Raw genomic sequence first — 25,113 nt, forward strand, 5'->3', positions numbered from 1 at the left:
AGTTTTCTTTAGTCTATACCTAAAATCTTTGTACCTCAACCATCATGACACTTTCAGAGGTTTTCAAGAAAAAACTTCTCCTTTGCTTTTACTGGCAAACATATATCATCAAGTAAATGAAGGCACACTTTATCTTTCAGAATGCACAACTCCACCTCCATTTAGAGGAACACTGTTTTTATAGATTGGTGGGATATGGATACAGATACAAGTAATTACTGGAATTATTTGCCTTTCTTAAAACAGGTATCTGAGAAGTCTTCTTCCAATGAACAGTTCCAGAAGCCAAAACTGAGATAAGACCAGCTACCACAGATAGACAACCCTCCCTTTAGTCTGAGAGAGAGTCTCAAATCCTTCTGGACATGATAACTTTATATTATATAGTATCAGGTCTCTGGTGAAGTACCTTACCTGAATCATAGAAAAGCAAATTTTTAATTGTACTTCAACAACATTAGTACCAGGAATCAAAAAAGCAAGTTATAGTGTATCACACAGCACTGGAACATTCTCCCATACAAACAGCATCAAAGCAATATTCTATCTTGTTTTATTAGGCAAGAACCCACCTAAACCATCATGACCCAGCTACACACAAAAGTCAGATGCAAAACCAAGAGCCTATTGGTCCAAGCAAAGGAACAAAGTGTTTACTTACACTTTATCCATGCTGAAGCTCTCCAGGTACCTACCCATAAATTTAAAATCGTGTTTTTTGTTTCAAAAGCAGAATGCTTAGAACAGTCAGACCAGACTGTAGAACTTGATACACTAAAGACAGAACGCAGGGAAGTGGCAAAGCAAAGCTTTACTGAATTTCCCATTCACATAACTCCATTAGTGCCAGGAACACACATTGTGGTCTCTGTGCTCCTTATGTCCTCTGGGTGCCTTGTTAGAGGCTGCTGGTCAAGTGAAAGTTATTTTTCACGCACACATTCACTGAGACAGTGACTTCATTCATACCAGTCTGCCATATAATCTGTTTTCAAACAGTGAGACCTCCTGCTCAGTATACACCAGTGCTCAGCAGCAGACAGATACCGCACACCTCTTCCCTGGATGGTCTTTCAGCGAAATACTGAGCTGACCAAAGCAATAGTTAAGTTCAGATGCCACAGTCCCATAACTCTAGGTAAAAATCTTTCATTTATAAATGAAGATGCGGGAAAAAGTTACTGAAACAAGAATCAAAACCAGACTTACTGAGTCAGAGAACATTACTTTGAGAGTCTGCTTAAAATTCAGTATATTATATTAATACTTACAGTAGAAACAAATACTAAAGAACCCTACCACAGAAAAAACCACACATCATCTTCATTAAATACAGTAAAATACAGAATATTTACAAAGAAAGCAGTCAGCCAGAATCAGCTATGCAGACAACTTGGAAATTCCCCCCAAAACACAAAATCCAACCAGGCAACCACTATTGTATCAGCTGCACTGCAGCTATTACAGGCAGATTTCTATCAAAAAGCACTTTCATAAAAGTATAATTTTTGTTATGCTGGTGAGAGTCTTATTTCTTTGAAACACAATACACATATAACACTAACATTTGCTTGCATTGTTTAACAGTTTTGTTTTGCTTGTCTCAAGTTCTTGCATGTTTTAAAGTGTAACCAGCCGCCCCCCAGTGTTCTGCTATTCGTTTACTAAACTATCCTAATCAAATTTTGCTTCAACAATGAGAAAACATTGCTACCCCAATCTCCTTTAATTTCTGTATATAAACCTATCACCTGGTTGGAAAGACATTCCAAGCAAAACCAGCTTTTTTGTATGTCTTGTACAGACACCTACAGTAACGCACAAGTACAGGTATGTGCAGGAATTCACTAGCTAGCAGATACATCCAACTTAATAGAGCCAATAATGCAGTATTAGGATTGATCAAAAATGACCATATTTCACATTTTTTAAGACCCATAAATTGCATCATAAAGCTCCTCACTGAATTCATTTTTATTTGTTCTAGCTTGCGTTATAGATTAACCTCAGCCAACATAAATGCTTGTATTAAAATTAACACAATAGTAATGAAACATAGGCGTTTTCTCCTACATGATTTTATTTATTTTACTGGGTTAACACAGTACTAAAATAATCTAACCAGTATCAGAACTCCAAAACTGACTTCAGACACAGGTAACACTAGGATGGTACTTTTCTGTTACTTAGGAACATGAAGAGAAAGACTTGTGGTCAGACAAGCTCCTGAAGTTAGGGGTATGAAAAAAAGTGGATTGAGCTTCAGCCAACAATCAAGAATGTGGCAGTTATAAAGCACATTACACAGGTAAAAAGACAGCAAGAATTTTCTTTACTGCCCACTAGGGAAGAAAGAGGTATAGAATGTGCAATTTTTTAGGCTACTCCTCCTATAAGTCAAAAGCTTTTCTGCGTTTCCAGATGCTACCTTATAATCACTGTTGGAAAATTTATTGCCTGCAAGGAAAGAAGTCTTTACAAAGAACAGCCCTAGCCAGAACCTTGCTTTCCCTTCCATAGAGGCAGAGATGCCCAACACACTTACAGGCCAGCTTAAAATAATAAAAAATTGTTGAGTAGGTAGAAGCAATCAGGTTCAAAGCCCTGTAACCCAGAGTTACACCCAGAAGTAAAAATGAGTAGTGTTACAAGCACAGATGACTACTCTTAAGTCCTTCTCTTCAGGGAGTAAACACAAGGACCATCAGAAAAATTTCTTCGTGTCCAGATCAACAGGGGTAGATTAGAAAAAAAAGTTAATACTGTAGAGAGAGATGATGCACAATTACATAATAAAAACTGACTTAATGGATAAAAATTGCTCTATACATGCAAAGACACCCACATATCATGGCACTCTCCTAAATGTATATATGCATGTACATGCACATACATATGTGTGCCCATGTATGTATACACATTGACAAAATGCAGGGAAATCCATTTCACTAAGCACTGCACAGCAGAAATACTCCCATACTTCCAAAGAGTGTTTTCTTAAGCCTCAACTTACCTCATGAAGTAGAGCCACAAACTGGAAGTCTTAGGTTTTGGTTGTGTGATGCCATTCTTCTCCCCTCCCTAAGCTCATAAGCAATGACACACTGAGTTTAAAACCAAAAATGTTATTGCAAAGCAAGCTAGACAAATTAGATACTTACTTATCAAAGCTATCACTGTATTTTATGAAGCTCTCCAACTTTTCCTTGGCATATTCTACCACATCTGAATGAAGCTCTATTCCATGATTTATCCCGAAAGGTCCTGTAAATAAAAATAGCATGGTGTCTTTTGTGGTGTTTCTTTTCTAAGCACAGCAAAACTGAATGGAACAGCACTATACTGTGAAAACATTAAAAATGCATAAAACCGAAGTCTCCAAACACTGCTAGACAAAATTACTTTTTGCACCTGCATTACTGGTGCTTAAGAGGAAGGTAAAAGGCCAAAGGTTCAATAAAAGAACATGGACAGAACTACAGCAAAACGAATACAGAATGAATTTTCTTTGTAAGCATGCAGGAAATGTTGACTATGATGAAGTCAGTCTGAGCAAACTCTTTTTCAACACATTATTTATTTGGAGTACAACAAATAAAAATTATAATTTAGTCTGTATTTTGTATTTAAATTTTGAAGCTTTCTTATGGCAAACTTTTAATCTTCTCACAATTTAGAGATTGAGGATTATATACTTTAGCCCTATATGCTCTTCTATTTTGCAGGTTGCAAAATCAGAAATTTGTTGCTGATTTAGTTATATATAATAATTAATTTCCATCTAGAACAGTGAAATTGCCCACACATTATGTTCACTCATCACAATCCCATCACAGTTGCATTGCTTTCCTGTGATCAAACCCAAGTATAATTCCAAGTCATACTGTGTGCTAAAAGTTAATGCTGTATTTCAGGAACAAGAAGAAATCATGAGACAGTATTATGAGGATTATCCACATCAGGAAGGAATCTGAATCAGACAGTCACATTTGCTGTGAGGATTCTAAATTTAACATGCACTCATAGCCCAGGGTCCTTAGTCATTGGAGCATAGAATTGGAAAAGGGAGAGGGAAGGGGAAAAGTAAACATCAATAAGATTAGACAAAACTTATATTTATATCCTCTACTGCATTCTAAATCTTTCCTAAATATTTAGCTCCATGATGTTACTCCAGTGAAACAGAACTCAATTTGTCTTTTCTACAGATTAACAAAACAGACTAGGGTTAATAAGAGAGGTTCTGTTTTACTGCAATAGAAATATAGCATATAGCTATGTATCATTAAGCTGATCAAAAATTGCAACTCTTAGCATAGTTTAGAACATTTCCTACTGGGTGAAATAAAACCAATCCACAAGGTTACCACCGGCAGTGCTCATAAGACCTCACTGACTGCAGGCAAGAGGTAGCTATCATCCAAGAGATCTTCTCAGAACTTGTGAAAACATGTACCTCCTGCTGACATTTTTACTGTAAATTCATTTTCTTATTGGTCACTTTAAGACAAGCATTGGCATAGGCAATTCCTTTCTAGCTGTTTAATATTCTCTTGTACCATAATAAGCTATGATGTTTCTAACAGCTCTACAGCATACAGCAGCATTCAAGGTATGTTTTCTTTACTTAAAAATTAATCAAAATTCCTTTAACCTCAAAGTAAATTCAAAATGCATAAACATCATCTGTCCAAAAATTCACATGTACATTCCTTCAAGTACCTAACTTTAAAAACAACTAAAACATCCTGCAAATGTCAGTTGCTCCAACATCTTGAAATTAAAACTATGAATGCAAAACACTACCACATCATTATATACCACAGTATCCATAATTTAAATGGAAAGATGAGAAATGTGTGCTCTTCTTTCACTGGGAATGTCACAGCTGGACATGTAAGCAGAGTCAGCTATTATAAAAATGTGAAACCAACTTCTCCACTGGCCTCTTTCAGCATAATGAGCTAGCATTTCCACCACCTAGCTGGAACTTCGTTTACATTTTAACAGTATCAGCAACAGTTAATTTAATCTCTGTGGATTGGTGCAGGGTCTTTTAAGCATGTTGCTATACTTAGAAATGATCACTGATTTCAGATTATTTGATAATTTAACCAATGTGGTAGAAACGTTACTCACTACACTGTCAAATTGAAAGATACCCAACTACTGTCAAAACCCGCATGATTCTGCTCCTCACTGCAGTATATGCTGAAATTTGTTTGGAAAAAAACCTGACTTTTAAAAATGAACATGGTTTATTTGTCAGAAAATTACATCTGTTTATTTTTCTGTGTTAAAGCAACTGTTCCCTGATTTAAAACAAACACTGAAGTAGAATTATTATACGTAACTAATTTTATCAGAAGGAGTATAGTAAGAAAATAAAGGCACAAATTGCATTTACACCTTCCACGCCTCAGGCTAGAACTTAAAACACATTACAGCACTAAGACTTTGGTGACAGCATACAGCACTCTGGAAACACGGAAAATCTACTTTTGTAAGTAGCTGGGCAGCTGCTACTCCAGGCTGCACAAGACCTGCTAGTGCCTATCAGCACCTGAGCTGCCTTTTTGGGAACATCTGCAGGGTAACTGTGCTCTTCACAGGCTGTCAGCCAATCTCACCCCCTATAGAAGACAAGTCTTTTCCTGTTTGATTTCCTCAACTCTGCATATATTATTCTGAAGGACAGGAATTCTGATTGATATGGAGAGGTCAAACCCAGGAGCATTCAACAGCCACTTGCAATTGGTTAAATACAGAGATACGCATAATATAGACAATTAAGTGCAATAAACAAATTTCTTTTTTTAACACAGTAGCTAAGAAAGAATAATGACGTAACAAAGCTTTCCACAAAACAGAAATAAACAAGTACCATTAGTCACTACCCTGAAAAAACACTTTAGAGAAAAAAATGCTGCACTATTTAGTAATAGTTTTAATACCAAATTTAAAATATTACAATCTAAGTTAAAATATCTACTCTCAATTAGGAACACTCCCAAACAGGGAAAAGAAACACTCTAAGAGAGTAGATAGCTTTATCTTATTTTTACCTGTGAATGAACATAATTCCTGTTTCCACAACACAGTGGAATCTCTTGTATTTATTAGTATTAACTAGAACAAAAGATACTGCAGATACCAACAAATGATGTTTGTTATGCACTATTAGCCATAATTTCTTCCTTCCAATAAATAAGAACTGATGCCAAAAAGTAACTAAATTAATTGAAAAATAAAAAACCAACTCTTGACACCTTAGTTTTGTATATAAATAAATATAAGCAAAATCTGTATACTACCTGTCAGCAAGGTTTCTGCAACCAAAGAAAAATTGCACGTAATGTGGTCAAAAAAACTGTATCTATGAAAACTACATTACATAATACAGCTGTAGTTATTTTAATGTGAAATTAATTTGTAAAAAAATTAGTTGTTGGTGTATGTGTTCTGTAATCTACATGTTTGGCAAAAGGAAATTTAATGCATTTTTCTCTCCAGGTTTTAAAATTTAATTTAGGCAACAATATTTAATTCCATCTTTTTTCATATAGGAAATGTATTTGAAAACAAGAAAAAAGTGCTAGTGTGTTCAACTCTTTTCAAAACCTACAGACGCGATTAAACAGTCTCATCAGTCTACATCCCAAAATTCTCCCACTAAAAAAAGATTAAATGTATTTTAAAATAACTGTTTGCATACTGATACAAATTTACTTTTCATTTAAATTTCTTCAAGAGAAATTAGCCTTTACAATTTAGATTTAGATTTTCCTTTCCATAAACTGAAGATCAAAACAGTAACCTACAGTAAGGGCACGAATAGAGTGCAAATGCAGATGAAAATTTTAGTCTTCAAAAATTGTTCCACTCTACCTTTCCCTTTTAAACAAAAATAAGGATTGTTTTCTTTCAAATGAGAATTGTAGACTACAGAATGCAGGAAGAATTGCCTCTTTCAAAACATCCCACAAAATGTCACCAAACTACAGCACCAGTGAACTGCTTGCAGATAACCAACAATATTTGAACAACACATCTCAAAGAGCCAGTCTTAAGTATGGTACTGTCATTGTTAAAGAAGTAAAAGTAAGGTTTTACAGGGCTTGCATAATCTTCTAAAATATGCAAACCCACCATATTTGAATAAAAACATTCAGGTTACCTAATATTAATAATTACCTAATATTAATCCCACCATTGTACTCAAGTATCCGGTTCCACTACCCAGATTTAGAAAAGACAATCCAGGCTGAAGTTTCAGTGCTTCCATGACTTCAGAATAAATGCAAGGTGCTGACAAGTGTATATTTCCATGCTTCCAGGCCAAGTCTTTATAAGCATTGTCCCTGTATCCTTCCAGATAATAATCACCACGATCAATTGCTCTGAAGGCTTGCTCCACACTCTCGGTGCGAATATACTGAGCTTCTTTCAAGTTATCAATTAAGTCATCGTTGTCTTCTCCAGCACTCACAGCTCCTCCCATGCTGAACTTCTACGGTAATTCAATTAGTTTGCAAAATACATTAGGAGGAGCGTTTTCCCAAAAGTGTATGTATGTAATGGAGTCTCAGTTGTTTTTTCAGAAGGCCATCACAAGTGAATCCTGCAAAACAGATATATTTACATAACTTGAGTTTCAAAAGGCAAAGAAATTAACAACTATTAGCAGGTGATGAAATATTGTTAGTACTGGGTAACTTTGTGAAGCAGAACTATGAGTCAGGACAGCTAGTATTTAATCAAAATTCTGCCCCTCACACTTTACCTCAAAGCTGAGGAACACAAACTTAACACATCAACATGGGCTGTCTACGTTCTGCAAACCCTTATGCTGAAGTGCTTACTAGACACTGCAAACACTGCAGGGCCAAGAAGCCATCACCCATGTTATATATTTGAGGGGGCACGGATGGGACAGCAACTGCCTTTGGGCAAGCTCTAATCCCATCCTGAGAACTAAATGCCCAACAGCAGTTGGAGTATGTACCACCTTAACTAATTTTGAAAGAATTTGGGTTTCTATGCTCTAAGATCACCCCATGGGGGGAAACAAAGCCCAGTAAGGGGTGATGGAGATGCTTTTCAGATGTTCACTTTTGAGCTGAAACAGCACACTAGTGCAGATACAATGGCACATTGCTCTGCTCTGGAATCAAAACAGGAAAGCCCTCCAAGTAATTGAGCGCCTCCTAACACCTGCCATATTCACTAGAGGAATAAAAATTCCTAAGTACCTAGAAGTTTTCAACAGCTTGCCAAGTCCTAAGTGTAATTCTACACAGCACATTGTGATAAGTCATATTAACTTCAAAATAATTCCTTCAGATCTGTGTTTAGTTATCTACAGTTACTTCATTATTAATTACTAAACTCAAAATCCAGATGTTAACATTTTTCATGTTGCATGAATTACCAGTAAAATAGCAACAGAAGGCTAGGAGACAGGAAAACAGGAAGTTTAATGCACCACTTCTAGGTGGATAGAGTACACAGTGAGTATCAAAATAACACATTGAAGTTTTAGTTGTTGCTCAGTAGTGTTTACCCTAAGCCAAGGACTTTTCCATTTCCCACACTCTGCCAATGAGCAAGGCTGCACAAGGAGCCAGGAGAGAGCATGGCCAGAACAGCTGACCTGAACTGTCCAAAGGGATATTCCATCCCATAGGGTGTCATATAAACTGGGGGGAGTTTACTGGGGAGGGGGTGGAATGTTCAGGGCTGCTAAAGCCCTGGTAAATCAGAGGTGAAATGATGACTGTTCACCATCCAGCTGTGTGTTTCCCTCTGAAGCAAAACCAATTCCCACTGACATTCAGGAATGGAAAGAGGTAAAGCGTCACCAGGTGCAATTATCCAGCAAAAAAAAAATCTTCGATTAAAGTAAAAAAATAGACTTCTGAGCACCCTAGTGTTCCACAGCAGGATAAGTAGGCCTGTGTGTGTTCAACTGCACAGGAATTATTTCTTTCTACTTGTGAAAAAATTACAGGACAACTCGGACAGAAAATATGAAACCTGAGAGAGACTTTTACTAAGTGTAGTTCATAAAAATATTCCAGCCCTACTCATTTGTTTACACTTGCACCACACCTCAAGGTCCAATGAATCAAATGATACTTCGGTTAAATAATCTACAGTGACTAACGAAATAGTTTCTGCCATCTTTCATACTAAAAAGTTCATGATTATATTGAGATATGTTTGAAAGTAATTTCAAATAAAAACACAAAGGTAAGAACTGAGTTTTCTGAAGACTAAACTCAGCTGCTACATTTGAGAAATGGGACTGCTGCTTCCAGTCCTTCCACCTCACACCAGCAGATGGAGAACTCGGCTCGCCATCAGCACTGCGCCAGCAAATGTGCAGAGCCCGCAGATGAGAAAACGTAAAGCTTTATCAGCATTTCCATCAACAAGTGTCTTCACTACTTTCACATAATATTTACTTCCTGTAAATAACATTTTTCTGATTTTCAATACTCACAACACTGAAACAGAATTTTTTAGGTATTTGGTAATTTTGTATTCGTGGCATTACATGACAGCTCAAGTTACTGCAGTATCACAAGACTTTCTACTGATGACACCCACCAAGTGTCTCAACTTCAGTAATAGCTATCACACAAAATCTCAAAGCCAAGAACAGAAAAGGCGTGGTTGACACCGTGACATTGTGGGAAGTAGGGGAGACAAGAAATGGACAGTCTCTCCTCTCAAGAATGAGACAGCAGGACAGTGTAGCTATTTGGCAGTGCAGTTGAAGGTTACATCTCATTCTGGATATACTGCCCCTGTCTGAAGAAGGTGATATTAAGTAGATGACAGTGATGGTGTTTGCTTTTTAGGTATCTTGTTTAGGTTTGCTTTCATTAATCAACTACAGTGCTCTACTCTGGACTCCACAGCTACAGGTAGGAAAAAGTGCTGGTCAAATGGAAAGTATTTTTTTCAAAACCAAAAATGCCCTAGGAAGTGAAAGAAATAGATCTTTTCACGAGAAGTGGCCTCTTGTGCTGCAGAGAAATACTTTCTGATAGTTCACTTTCCTCCAATGCTTTTATATTCATAAGCTGTTGCTTATCAAAATAAAACTACTACTAACAGAGATGATAGATATTTTAAACACACAAAAGAAAGCATCTCAGAAGCCATTTTAGCACAGCTGGAGAAAAAGGGAAAGTTACTCAAATCTTCCTTGTGACAGTTGACCCAGGACCAAGATAAAAACAGAAGAGCACACTATGACAAAACTTTCTACACAGCTGAATGCTCACCAAAAACATCCTGTGAAGCTCCCTGATATTAAAACTGAAAAACACACAGTTCACAAAGAGCACAAGCAGCAGCATTCTGACGCCTATTAGAGGTGCAGCAATTTCACAAGACAGAGGAAGGTTTGACAAGATAACAAAATGCAGCTACTGCTTTTAGCCTCAGGAATCTTTGGAATACAGAAGCCAATAGAAATTACAGTTTAGGAGTTAACATTTCAATATAGTCTTGATAAGGTTCATTCAGTTAGTAAAACCAACTACAATTAAAACAATCTTCGTTTCTCATTCCACACTACTCATGAATTTATTTTCAGAAGTTGGAACCCTATCTTGAAGTTTCTTATATTTACAATAAAAATGAGATGGAAACACACTTTCCAATTTCCATAACAATCCACACAACTGTGTAACACCACCTCTGTTTCTGACCTAACTAGTAACCAATTTCAGTATTTCTGGGCGTTCTTTTGATTTTTTTTTTTTAATCATTTTTACATTAATTGAACACATTTTTTGGCTATGTGGCTAAGAAGTGACAACAATTTGAGTGCATTTTAATTCTTCACTATTTTATAAGATATGCAAAACTCTTAGCTGAGAAGTTAGTAACGAGGTAGAAGGTTTACCAGATTTCCTTGCCAGCTTTTAAAGGGACACAAGTTTTGCACGTTTCAGAATTTCTACAAATATATTTGCACCTCAGGTTAATTCCCTGGGCCACTAAGGACTTGCACACTCTCTTAAATACAGTTTAAATACTGTCCTAGCAAGGTATCCAGTTAATTTGCCAGACAAAACCTCATCAACACTGCTAAATCTGTATGATGTCAAGTATCTAAAAAATTTGGTATCTTGTAATACTGACACAACCTGACTCCATATAGATAACTACTTAGAAATACAAGCTAATTGAGCCAACTAACTTGATCCTCACTTTGTTTCAAAGGATGGAAAATAGAAAATAAAATAATAAATGGAATCAGCCATATTTGAAGTCTCCTCACAACTATTTTCACTAACACATCGGCTTGGAGAAACATGACACTGAATCAGGAGTGTGATACAATACTTTAAACTCAGAGAGAGAATACAATCTTGCTTGATCAATGTTCCCTCTTACCTGTGAGAGGGAGAAAACAGCAACAAATTACTGAGCTCCACATTAATACTATGATTCAGCTGTTCAATATCCCCAAAAAGGAATATTCTGTGACTGGCAATAGAAGGGAATTAGCCATGAATGCACACAAGAGCCTGAAACACTTCATTCAATTTAACAGTTTCAGTTTACTCATGTCAAAAATCAGCAACATTGCTCTGATGAGCAGAGATTTAAAGTTTCCCAGGCCACCAATCAAGCATCAGACTTACATCTTTCTGTCCAGACTCAATTAATGACACCCCTGTAGCTGTTATGAACTCAAGATCATGCTGCACCTGTCCTCCCATGCAATGACTCCTATAACCACAGGACTCCATTTTCCATTTAGTTTCCCTTTTTCTCCCAAGTATTGTAACAGCAACTCACACAAGGAAATTCAACCTCGAACTGCAGAGCTGAGCTTAAGATTTCAACAGGAGCTTTAAAATAAACAGTATAATTCATTATGATATGAAAGGGAAAGAATAATTCTAATATTACCTTCACCCAGCAAAGAATGGAGAAAACCAAAATATGACGTATGTGCCGGCAGTAACTGTAGTAGGTGACCACAAAAATAAGAATAAAATGTGGAACACAGAGGTATTTTGGAATGAAATCTTCACAAACAATTAAAACAAAAATTGTACCTACACCTTGCTGCTAAACTGATACTAAAGGCAGCAAAAAGTCTAAGTGCTTTGGAAAACCAACTACTGGAACTGCCTTCTCGTCCACAGCTATTTGTTTTGTCACTCCTAACAGCTATGAAAGAAGAAAACCTGTTGTTTTTAGGATATATGATCCTACTTGGTGCATTAAGGAAAACTCTGTTGAGAACACTGCACGTTTTTGAGGTCTATAGTCTAGACTAATCTTACTTAAAAGCATTCACTCCCAACCTACTGTTAAGTGGGTCACTTCAAGAAGCCCTTCAAGTTAAACAGAAAGAAGTACAAAACCAAGTAGAGTCAGCTCTCCAATGCAGTGCACTCCACAAAGCATGCTTCGAGGTTCTCTGCAATACAGCAATGGAACAAAGAACAGACTACAGGATTAGCGTTAAGTCAAATGAATGTAAACAGCTACAACTACTGACTTAGCCTGAATTGCACTGACCTACTTGGGCAGAAAATGTTTGTCAAGTCTGATGTAAGCTTAAGCCCTGACCTTCCTGTTTGAGCTTTCAACAGCTGTTTATACAAGATTCTGGGTATGTGCCTGCTCTCACTCTTCCTCCACCTCCAGTCACCTGAACACACTGAACAGCAGACATGGTACTGCATTTCTCTCAGAAGAGGTACTGAAACTTCTGGAACTCCACAAATGTATGATCAGTGACAAGCATATAAGCACATGATCAAATGAATTTAACCTTGGTAGCTGCCCAAGGGCATAATTTTGGACTAACTTGCTGAGTAGCTACTGAACTTTTTTTTTTTTTTTAATTGAGACAGTTCACATGAACTTGAGTAAAAAAATAACAATACAACATAGAATTTTGTTAGTTGTTTTTGTGTTTGATTGTTTTTCTCTCTTCTTTGAACTAGAATACATTCCTGTCTTGGTCTGGGCTTTCTCTTGTACTTAATTTGTTTTTCTCATCTGAAATTCTACCTACCCCCTTCACACCATACCAAGGACTGAATGCTGAAAGGAACATTTTTCTATACATCAGTTCTGTATGCCAGACCTGTTCTCAGGTATGTTGATAAAGACTTGAAAATTCATTACCTTTTATTACAAAGCAAAACAAACAATCCTACATACTTCCTGGACTGAAATTTTAATGTGCAGCTAACCCCATATCCTGACTGAGCTCTCCTAATTGCTTAAAATCTGGGCAACCAAAAAACTCTTGCAAAGCTGAGCCTCTTAAACTTCAAGAGCAGTTTCTTCTTCAAACATAGACTCACTAATTGCTATAGGCAAACTGGTGATTACATCTCAACAGGTTATATGTATACCTTTATGACTGAATGAACACTAGCTCTGCCCTGATTCTGTGTCTGTATAGTGTACCATCAATTGCAGACTTCAAAATAATTAATATTGCTTCTCTACCCACACCAGTCCAAAACATTTCCTGTTGCTTAGTTGTTAAGACAATGCATAAAATACTCTCGTCTCTGGGGAGCCTAAGATGACTTAGTGACCTTTCAAAGTTCCATTACAAATCTCCTAAGCAAAAGATATCAGTTTAACCTAACGTCTAACATGCAGAAGATCCCCTATCCTTCCTCTGATACCAGTGTCCATGCAGAAGCTGGCAGTCCTCTTCTAGCACGTTTTGTAAAGGTCTCAGCTCCTGAGAGGTGTGCCTACAGCTCTGTCCATTCCCAGGCCACAACTATTTTTAGTTAGCCCAGCGTGAACTAGCCGAAGAGCTTTATCACAGACTGGATGGAAGAAAGGGGAAAGACGAAAAGCTTCTCTCAAGGGCCAAACAGACCCATAGGGCCAGGAGGTACCAGGTAATAGTGGTTTGTTCACTGCTTAAAATATCAGGAGTTCACAAGGGATATGAATCAATCTTGTTTAATACATACAGATGTCTGATATTCACTGAGTCTCATGCACCTGTTTTGCAGATCAGAAACTGATGTCTGGGCACACATTTCACAAATTAGTGGGCTACAGAGTGACCAGGCTGCAAAATTCATTGCCACAATACACAGCTTTGTAGAAGAATATTTAACAGAGAGCAGGTTCATATAAGCCACAACAGGCAAATGCTAAGCATTAGAAGAGCTGTAGAGTGATGTGTAAAACGAACTAGTTCTGGTATATATAATTTTGTTTAGCCTGAAAAGGCAAAAGGCATTAAAGTGACACAAACATTTCTGCAACTTTTAATATTATTGTGATCACTTTCCATCTAAGACACCTTGATATACATATATATATAAAGAACAATTGAAATACTCAACATTTTTAAAACAAAACTTGTTTTTCTTCATGAAAGAAAATGGTTAATAATTTAGTTTGGGTGACCAGAACATAACAAACCAAAGTAAAATGATGCTCCTTTACTTTGAGTATCACCTTCACAGAGTCACCAGCAACAACTGGGGGATGGGGAGGGAGAATCTTTTTTTATAATTAAATACAAAGTAGGTTTTGTACAAGAACTGAAACATATTTTTCTAACCTTTCACCACAGAAGTTATAGTTCTCAAGCAGATCAAGTCACAGTTCATATAACTCTGACTAGGCAAAATGTGGCCCATGACAGAATTTTCACTATTTCAGCCAGTACTAAAGTTCAAAAACTTATTGCACATAAACATTTCAAGCTATTTAAATAACTCACTTCCAGCAGCAACAGAACAACATATGCCTGTTGCCTTTAGCAAAAGAAAATAGAAATGAGGTCAAGTGTAAAAATAGAAGATAGTTACATTCCTGATACTTGAAACCTCATCTTGGAGCTATGCATTTACTTCAGTCTCTACAAAAAAAAACCCCAGGCCAAATTAAAAAACAAAAATATGAATCAACTTTACCACTAAAACTTTTTTGTTTCTAATCTTTGGAAATATATCTAAAAGCATCAAAATAGCATGCAATAATCACAGCATAAATAACTTAAATACTGTATTATCAGGATGTTTTCTTTCACAGCCTGAGAACTTTTATTTACTATGCATCCTCTTCTTACGAGATACTAAATAAATACAGTTTAAGGAAAGAATAAATCCTGACGCTTCTTTGCTTGATTCTTAAAACAGTACAGTGCAATACAATAATATGTTTTGAGAAGTTATTTTATTACTTACTCCTGTAATTCTCAAGAGGGAAGAATGAGTAAAGCCTACTCCTGTTTCCTGCTTCTCTTCCTCAGAACCATGACACAAAATTCTTTCACAGATGCAATCTCCAGAAGCATCACACTGGAATCACTATTTTTTTCAAATGTAACTTGTTTACTAACACTTGCACACTGAGTTACTTTTATCTTGTCAAAGAAAGCAAAGGATATCCACCTCACTTTCTTCTTTTTAATCCCCAAATCCTGCATATCCAAAATCTTTAGACTTTAAGGATTCAGATCATAATTTGTCTCAGTCTCCACACATACCATAAATCCATGTGTTCAGCACAACCTAAAGTGATGTGACTTTGTCCATAAATCTCTCTAACTTAAGATTTTCAATGCTTACTTTATATAAAAGAGAGATCAACTCTCCTTTCACAGTTCTAACCAAAAGAGATGATTTATCAAAACTTTCAAAACATACAAATCAAGTATAAACTAAATCCAGAATAAAATTTTAACAAAAAGTCCCTAGTCATCCAGGAAAATAAAAATCAACACTTAAATTTACAATGTAAAAGGCTATAGCATTAATACCATTACCAAAGTCTGTTTCACAAAGCTTCATGCAAATATTTTATTATTCTCCCTACTTTGAGGTAATGTTTCAAAGTATTGCTTTTGTAACGGTATCACTTTAATTTAGACCTCTGTGGTCAGTCAGTACCTTCTACCTTAAAATTTTCCACAGGGCTTGCAAATGATTAAACAGATGATTTGCCGGCACATATCAAAGTTAACCTTGTTGGGTTATGTGATAGAAAGCTGTTCTGCACACAGAGGAGCAGGGGTGCACTTACAAATGGGGGAAACACAAGTGAATATGGTGATCCGGGCTACCATCGGCTCTCTCCACACTCCCACCACCACCGTGCCTCTTACAGGGCTACAAAAGTTCCCAGGGAGTTCAGGGGAAAGGGACTCTGGGATGGCACAAGTCCTGTGACGGGATGCATAGGGGAGGAACCAGAGGTGAGGAAAGGGAAAAATCACAGTGTCTTGGTGAGAAACAAGCATGGAAAAGCCAGGGCTACGATGACAAGAGGGACAGGTCACCTGTGAGCAGGCTGTAGGTGAGTATGTGCATCCAGCTGTGCTCTGCCTATCCTGTCAGACTGTTAATCTCCTTTTACAACTCTCTCTTGGGCCTCTGTTTGGTGTCCATCAGTATCTACAGGACATGGAGTCAGACCACGAGTCACAGGGGCCAGTGGGTCTGTGGTGCCAGCAAAGCAGGGCATGAGCTTCTGCAGATCTGGGTGTAACCACACAGAGTACCAAGCTGGACTGGCCAGCAAACCAGCAGAGTGGCCTTGGAACTGGGATGGGACACACTGGCTGAGAGAGGCAGCTGAAGGACTCAGCTGCTGGAGGAACAAAGAGGGGTCCAAGGTGAGCTGCTGGAGAATCTGTGGTGTTTGGGACTGGCAGCTGAGCATGTGCATGTGTGTAAGAGGCAATGTGGCATAAATGGATGGAAGAGCTCCAGGGCAGAACAAGTGCCTAAACCCAGTATCTGGAAAGATTTGTAATATATACCCATGTGTTCGCAGACATTCAGCTTGGCCATCCAGAAAAGGTAACAGGATGAGGTCACTGGTGCTGTTTGTGCTTGCATTAATGCCATCTCCTGTGTTGGTGTGGTAGCAAATTATGTACGTACACGCTGCCACGGACACCTAAACCAAAAACTGGAAATGCTTGAACAAAACCCCTTATAGGCCTTCTTTAAAAGCGAAAACCAAAACATAAACACATTTTTAACTTGAAAATGGTTCTGAATTATTGTTTTTCTTTCTCTTCAGGTATGAATTAAGTACTACTGTAAATTTGACTCCAAAGTTATAATTTACTTACAGTACCAACAACAGCAGATGTCGTCTGGAAGGGATTTGGAGCATTTGTGAAAGCTCCAGTAACCATTTCAAAATATCCATGCAAATACTTCAGCAAGAAATGGAAGTTGAGAACCTTTTATCATATAGCAGCTGTGCACTTGCACAGCTCAAGTTAATCATCACTCCCACAGTTTTACCGTATCAGGTTTTTTGCAGTCATACAAAGCACATGGTTTTCACCTGGTAGAACTGTAGTTTACAGATATAACGCAAGAGGCTGCTACACTCACACAACCTGATGTAGTTATATCATGGACAACTCCAGTTTATCCAGAGCATGCCAGAAGGGAGAAGTCAAATTTTACACTGACTTTTTCTGACAACTGAATTACTTCAGAAAACATCACAGAATCTCAGGAAACTTGGCAGTAATGAGTCTTAGTCATGATGAATGCATAATTAACTGAAGCAAATAATGAGAGACTAAGGCCTATGGGATTTTATAATACTGCAGATCTCAGCTCAGCAGAAGTCAAAAACTCAGCAACTCGACTTTTCTCTGTCCTTCCAGTTTCACTGACCTTCTGACCGCAATAATGCCAAATTTAGAGTTTCTTGAAGGAAGAATACAGCAGAGCTTAACAAACTGGACTACACTGAATGGAAAGAAAACCACAGTTCATTCCCAAAACGGTAAAGGGGACAGTTTTGCAAATAAAGAGCAGGATCACATGCCCCAGCAGAAGAATAGCCAGCAAAACCCCATCCACCAGAAACCAACAAGAACTTCAAGAGTAGACAAGAACTTCATGAGTGTCAGGCAAAAATTTTCAAATGAAAATTAAATTCTGTAATGGCAAACTCATGTCCCAGTAGAAATACAGCATTCCTGATTACTTGAACTTATTAGTACTACAGAAATATTAACCATTTATCAAAATTAAGCATCTCCTTTAGAGAACTTTGGAGTTCATTCTTTCAGCAAAGCTGACTTGCATTCATTTCGGTCATACCTATCAAGAAAAAACAACTGTTCTGCAAATATGATTACGAGGATAGTGGTTCCCACAATCATCTCTAAGTCTGATATACAGACCATGATACAGTACAGTCATCCTGACTGGGTTGAGTAGTATTACTTGGCTTTTTCTTTTATATGTCAAGAAAACCACATGCTAATTCCCAAATATCTGCTAAAAACATTTGCTACGGAAATAATAAAATCTCAAAATAGTAATCACTTCTCATTTTCTGCCAACCACATGGTCCTAATTCCTCTCAATGTTAAAACAACCATTTATAGGAATCAAGCCTTTCATTTGGGACAGGGATGCCACAGGCATATCAATTACTGACTGTGATTCACTAGCTGACTATTACTATAAACAATTCCAATTATTATCACTTCACTTAAAAAAAACCCACATATTGCAGAAATCTCCTTTTGGAGAAGAAGATCTGTCTTTCTAAAATATGAGCAAATAATTAAGACGTCATCTCTGAGATGATCTCTTTAAAATCTAGTTCCCTTTCACTCCTGAAGACAACTCATAACAAATTCTATTTGCTTTGCTTGAAGGATGGTACCAATACAAGCTTTTAATAGTTACATTCCTTTTGTGTCTACAATATTACTGCATACTTCCTTTCACTACATCTTAAACCAGTATTTTAGAACAACTCTGATTTGACTCTAACTCTTACCACTAAATCTAAAAAGACATTTGTAGACATCAGCTGGAAGAAAAATCTTCCCAGTGACAGATGCCTCCTGGAGGAACATTATCCAGCATTACAAAGTTGTCACTATTCATCCTGAAAATAGTTTTCAAGATTGCTTAATTTGCCATTAGAAATATGCACCTATCACTTAAGACTTTAACGAGACAATTGTTAAAAAAAAAGGAAGAAATAATTATGATTACTGACAGCTTTAATAAGACTTATCTATTTAGAAACCATGCAAAGAAAAGGTTTTGTAATAGAAACAGCAAGCTTCTGGTACTTGCGATGTGACTCAAGTGCTCAAACACAGACCTCTAGTGCTATTTTAGGTGCACACGCTAACTATTGGCTACTTGGCCAGTGCTACAGCAACAATTAGTGCTAAAAAACAAAACAGAAAACTCTTCTGCCCACATCCCGTCTTTGCTTGTCAGCAAGTAAGTCAGAGGAGCTGCTCTTTCTGTGGGCTTTAAGACTGCTTTGAAAGGAACCTAACAGCTGGGACTGGAAAAGCAACCAGATAAAAGGCATCATTAGCCAAAAGAGACCAGAAGAGCAAACCTGGAGACAGTGACTTGTAACCAGTCTGTCATCACCAGGTTCTAAAAACATTCAGAACAGGGATCCTGTTTACAGTCTCCACACTGCCACAGAATTGGTTGGTTGTCCACGTGCTCTTTGTGCAAGTATGTCTCTAAACACACACCATCTCCAGTAAAACATGCATGTCAGCATCCAAGACAAGGGCTCTCTTCCCTAACCGCTCAGCTACGTCTGCTTCAGATTTATCCTGTCTGACATCTGGGGGTTTTTTTATACTTCAAATAATGTAGACCTTCAGTAAATCCTCTCATATATAACAGCATGCTAACAACTCAGATGCCCTACAGCACCTCCATATAAATGTCTTTCATTCAGCATTCAGAACACCGCATGTTGCTATCAAACCACTTGATCTAAGCCTGTTACCTTTTAACCCTGATTTTAACGTTTTATTGTCAAATTCTGAATTGTTTCCTCAAACAAGTTTTTCAACATTAATTCCAACTGTACTCTTTTACACCCTAGAAACACAGCAAATCCAACTTTGTTTTGCAACTGTACACTCAGCAAATACTACTTTGAGAAAAATCAAGTAAAATGCAGTACTTGAGAGGCATTTCAAACCTCCCCTGTTATGTCACCTTAACAACACTCCCAGTATCTCAAATCTCCAATTGCATGCAACTCATAGAGCTCAATACTCTGCACCTGGAAGATCTTTACACCCTTTCTTCACTAAACATTACACAAAACAAAGCCAGAACTCCAAAATTAGCCTTCATTAAATACATTTTCTAAGCAGCAGGCTCCAGTATTTTTCTGCCACAAGACAGCCCCTCTAAGAAGAGGAGTTCTGCAGTCATTCCCCACTCTAGAACTCCACCACATGAGAATACACCAGAATCTGTAGCCTTTGAGTTCCCACGGTGACTCCTGATGTCACGCCTATACTCTTTCAGGGCTGTGGAGTTTGAGGTTTTGTCTGGTTTTGTTTGTTTAAGTGCTCTGTAATGACCTCTAAACCAGCGTCTTTTCCTCACAATAAAGGACAATTTATATTTTTGCACTTCAATTTAAAGGACTGATAAAATTTACTGAGAAATATGTCACATACTAATTGTATTCACAATGTACAAGTGACAAAGACCCTGCAGTCATTCTCAAGATCAGTGTCCAATCCTACAGCTTCCAATCCTTTTTCCTTTCCAAAAATAAGTTTCTTTGGACTAACTGCCATTTTTAAAGACATCTTTGCTTATGGTTTACTTTTCGTCTTACTTTCAACAAGCTTCTGATCAGAAGTAGATTCAGCAAGAATGCACACAACATACATTCCATCAGTATTCCAAGCTCCTTCAGGTTAGTTAACATCACTGCCAACTTTGCAACACTATTCTAAAACACGAAGTAGGCGTGACATACCAGGACAAAAAGGACAGAGGACCAACACCACTCTTCTAAATGCCAGCCAGCTATCTTTCAGTTCTGAAAAAAAATATATTCAGCATCCTAAGCTACTATAAATTCTATCCTTTCTTCAAGGACCGAAAGTCCAGCCCAAATTTCTTAACACAGCAGTAGAAACTGCTTTAACAGCTTGCACGAAGGAGGCCTGAAGGCTTTCATTAACATCCAGTGCACACAAACAGGTCCCAAAGGAATTGGAGCACAGTAGTCATTTCCTGATGCTCTCATGCAATTATATCCATAATATTTAATATAAACTACTAGACTTTAGTCCCTATAACTCCATAAATGATGGAGTGGAACAGCATGATCACCCTTTCTGCAAGGCAGATACACTAAAATAATTCTCCATCCCAAAAACCCACCCTTGTTGGTTGGAAAGGATGAAGCACGCAGATCCACTTCTGACCCTACCGGAAGATTCCTGGAGTGCCTTAGGCCAGTCACATAACTGATTATTCATTTGCAAAACATGATCACACATACATTCTACCCACTTTTGCTTTGAGGAATTTACATTCTAAGTAGATAAAATAAATGAGATTATATTAAACCATGTCTGCATTCAAGAGTACCAAGAGCTGTAGACTTCAAGGTACTTTTCTTACACAGAGAGCTAATTAATCATCAGCTACAGAACATCACTTTCAGTTCAGCAGGGTAGAATAGCAGATCTCTGTGTCATTCCTGCTGAAAATGGGAACAAAGCAGGAAATGACAAGAACAGGTACATGTAAAGACACCTCTCATCCAGAAAAAAACTACTGTATTCTCAGGTGTTTCTCCCCATGCGCCCAAGACTGGCACAAGCATTCCCATAATGCTTAATATTTCAGAATTGCTTTTAATGTATTTGTTCTGGGGAACTTTTGAAACACCTGACATAAACCTTTCTGAGACACAGCAGGGGGACATTTTATTGCCTGGTTCTGGGGGGAAAAAACAAGAACCATGCACTATTATGTCTTGCAGTAGGAATTTTGTGCTAATGTCTTTTAGCATTAAAAAACATTTGTGCTAATGTCTTTTAAGTTTGCCTAAAACAAAAACATCACGGGCAACATGCTCTTTTAAGACTTCCACCAGCACTGGTACCATGCCTAAGCCTACCTTTAGCTTCAGAATACACACTTCCCACCTCAAAGTGTTTCACGTTTACAGAAACACAGCTAAGTCACTGCTCTGGTATGGTCCAGCACAGGCATGGAAAACTACAATACATGCCTGATACTGAGGCCCTATTCTTAGGTTTCCTATTAGGCAGAAGCCTCTTCAAAAGGAGCTGCAGCTTGGGCAGTCACTGGCAGGCAAATAGAAGACTAAGCAATAAAAATCACCAAACTGTCAAGATTATGATTATAAAAATGGCAAGAGTTCATAATATATAAATAGAATACTGCAAAATTGAAACTGGCCAGTCACATATCTAAAGCAAGTCATGACACAGATAAGATGAAGAAAATTCAGAGAGAAGGCCCATTAGAGAGGTAAGAAAATTTTTACAAGAATTCTGGAATGAAGATCAGAGATTATGCAGGGAAGGAACCTAACCCTGCACAGACAGTAATAAAATTTGGCCATCCAGGACTGTTCAGTATTACATACTTTTTTCTGTTTCTGCGATTTCATTATATTCTCCTCACTGCAGACCTCCCAACAACATCCAATTGTATTTTCTAGCATTTCTGAGGGACACTGACTGTTGTAAAGAACATCTGGCTAGGAGTTCATCTCCAAAGCCCTCATTGTGGCTCTCTGACCTCACTCACATACTCCTCACATTCCTATCATTATATTTATCCACCCAAAGTCAGTTAAAATACCAATAGATCTTTCACGCATTTTTCCACCTACACATCCAAAATACTTTTCAAACTTTTCCAACAAATCAGGCAGGAGTTCTGCAGAAGACAGCTCTATTTATCCAAGCCTGATTCCTTCTAGAGATCGTCTGCCCAGAGTACGGTAATGGTCCTGTTGAGGGAAAAAAATGCATCACACATTATGATTAATTTGCAAGCATAATGGATTAAGGTTACAAAGACATTCTCATCACGTATTACTGTAATCTACTAACTCTAAGCACTGGATTTTTGTGTCTTGCATCTTAAAAAGCATTCTCTGTAACACAGAGGTCATATGGTCAAGAGGAATTGGGTATCTTCATTAATTTGCCGAAGTCCTGACTAGCCTTATTCTGGGTATTTTTTTTGCGTGTCCCAAAGTTTGCTGCTCTTTATGAGAAGAAACCTTACTTTCTTACTAAAGTCTGCAGTTCCACTCTGCTTGACTTTTACTTGACAGGAGTAAAAAAAAATATCTCCCAGGAGAACACCAACTACGTTGGCACTGGCAAGTACTGCAAGGACACAAGCATTTTCCACACACTGCAGCAGTTTAGTACTTTCATGAAGACCTTGTTTTCAAACAGACATCCCCTCACCCTTCCACCTCAGGTGTCGTTTTTGTTTTTTCTTTTAACAGCAGAGCTGCACAAAGCAGGCCCAGGCTGCTGACCGAGTATCAAATAAATGCCAAGATTCCTTCCCCCTCTGCCCTCCCTTCCCCTTCCTGCAACTTCAGTGCGAGCCGCTGACAACTGCCGAGGCAGGGGGGAGGAGGGCGGACGGAGGGCAAACAAGACCCGCACATGCACTGCAGAAGGCGGCCCGAGGTTTCGGGCCCAAGAGGAATCCTATTAACACCTCAGACCGCAGCTCAGCTACAGACATGACCCCAGGACGCCTCCTCGAGCAGATAACAACAAAGACAACAGAGGGGAGGAGGTGGCAGCCCCGGAGCCAGTTCCTGCTCCTCCCCTTACGCTTCTCCCAGCCAAAACAGAGACCACAATGTAAACAGAGACAAAAATGTGCGTTTATGGCAAAGCGGGGGGCAGAGGCAGCCTTCTCCTTTTCCCCCGGCGGCTGCCGCCAGGAATGCTCACAGACCGACTCACCCTGGCTTGCGGGCGAAGTTATCGCGCATTTCACACACTTTGTTTATGTAAACAAAGTATCTTCCCCTCGCTGCAGCCGCACCACCTCCTCCACTCCCAAAAGGAGAAATATCCTTCATTAGCCCACGGGTTTTTCTTAAAACAAAATGTTGTTTCACGCACCACCCAACGATGCCTCGGCCTGGAAGACGCAGCCCCCACAAGCCCCTGAGATTGTAAAGACTCGACAGCGAAACAAACAACCAACCCCAAAACGCAGGCTCCTCTTCTCACTGCATTTCCTCAAAGGCAAAAAGCAAACCCACAGCCGTCATGGGGGGGAGGCAGGGCGCTGAGCCGCAGCGGGGGACGTGTGCTGCCCTCACCTTGCCCGTACCACCATCCCCCCGCCTGGATCTCGAGGCTGGAACCTTCTCTCTTGTCCCCGTCCTCTCACAGCTGCCCAGGCCCGCGGCAGCTACACCAACCACATCTCCTCCTCCCAACCCTTTTTGGGCCAGAGATTATTTATTACGCAGACGGCACGAGGGGTGGCGAGGGTCGGGCAAAGGAGGAGGAAAAAGAAGGGGCTGCCGAGGGCGTAGGCACAGAGCCCGTCCTGTCCCTCCCCAAGGCGAGCCGTCGCCCCATCCCGGCTGTGCGAAAACAACCGCCCCCCCCTCACCCCCCTTCGCCCGCGCCTGCGTGCGGGGCCCACGGACAATGGGGACCGGAGCGCCCGGGGCGCCAGCGGAGGGCAGGGGCCGGAGGGCAGGTCCAGCGGGCTGCGCTCCCTCTCTCCCCCGCCACAACCCACCGTCCCGGCCACCCGACGGGGCCTCCGCGCTGCACAGCGCGGCCGGAGCGCAGTTCTGCCCATCCCCCGACTCACCCGTTCCGCAGCGGGCTCCGGACCCTGCGCTGGGCGGCAGCGGCGAGACCGCCTGGGGGGGCGAGAATTGCAGGCAGGAGGGCACTCCGGCCGGCCGCGGGCGAACGGCTGAGCGTGCGGAGAGCGGCGCTGGGCAGCCACGGGCCGGGGCTCGCGGGTCGGTTCGGCGGCCGGTGCCGGTGCGAAGGACGGGACGGGACGGGACGGGACAGGGGAGGCGGGGCCCGACAGCTGAGAGGATGTAAACAGAGCGTCACGTGACCCCGCCCCCCGCGCGCGGGGCCGCCGGGCGGGGCGAGGGCGAGCGCTGCGCTGCTCCGCGCCCGGCCCTGATTGGCCGCTCGGCGCCCGCGCGACAGCCAATGGGCGGCCGGCGCTCGCGGCGCTCGTCACTAGTCGCCCTGGGGTCGCGGCGGCCCCGCGCGCTGACTCCCCCCTCTCTTTCCCGCCTCTTCCC

The 25,113-nt window shown here is 39.6% G+C and overlaps 1 protein-coding gene across 4 annotated transcripts in view; it reads right to left on the minus strand.

The window, feature by feature from the left end:
• Window positions 1–24,894, minus strand: part of PCMTD1 (protein-L-isoaspartate (D-aspartate) O-methyltransferase domain containing 1) — a 40,913-nt gene extending 16,019 nt beyond the window's left edge. The window contains exons 1-3 of one of the 4 annotated variants that reach the window (XM_032125046.1): window positions 24,657–24,894; window positions 7,195–7,621; window positions 3,162–3,264 (exon numbers count right to left, since the gene is read on the minus strand). In XM_032125046.1, coding sequence (XP_031980937.1) covers window positions 3,162–3,264; window positions 7,195–7,501 — 410 coding nt within the window. In that variant the 5' untranslated portion in view covers window positions 7,502–7,621; window positions 24,657–24,894. Of the gene's footprint in view, window positions 1–3,161; window positions 3,265–7,194; window positions 7,622–23,785; window positions 23,890–24,150; window positions 24,244–24,656 lie in introns of those variants that run through there. The other 3 variants (XM_032125069.1, XM_032125059.1, XM_032125052.1) reach the window with 3 other exon arrangements.
• Between the last annotated feature and the right edge of the window lie 219 nt (window positions 24,895–25,113).

This window comes from Corvus moneduloides, chromosome 1, assembly GCF_009650955.1.
Source record: "Corvus moneduloides isolate bCorMon1 chromosome 1, bCorMon1.pri, whole genome shotgun sequence".
NCBI lineage: Eukaryota > Metazoa > Chordata > Aves > Passeriformes > Corvidae > Corvus > Corvus moneduloides.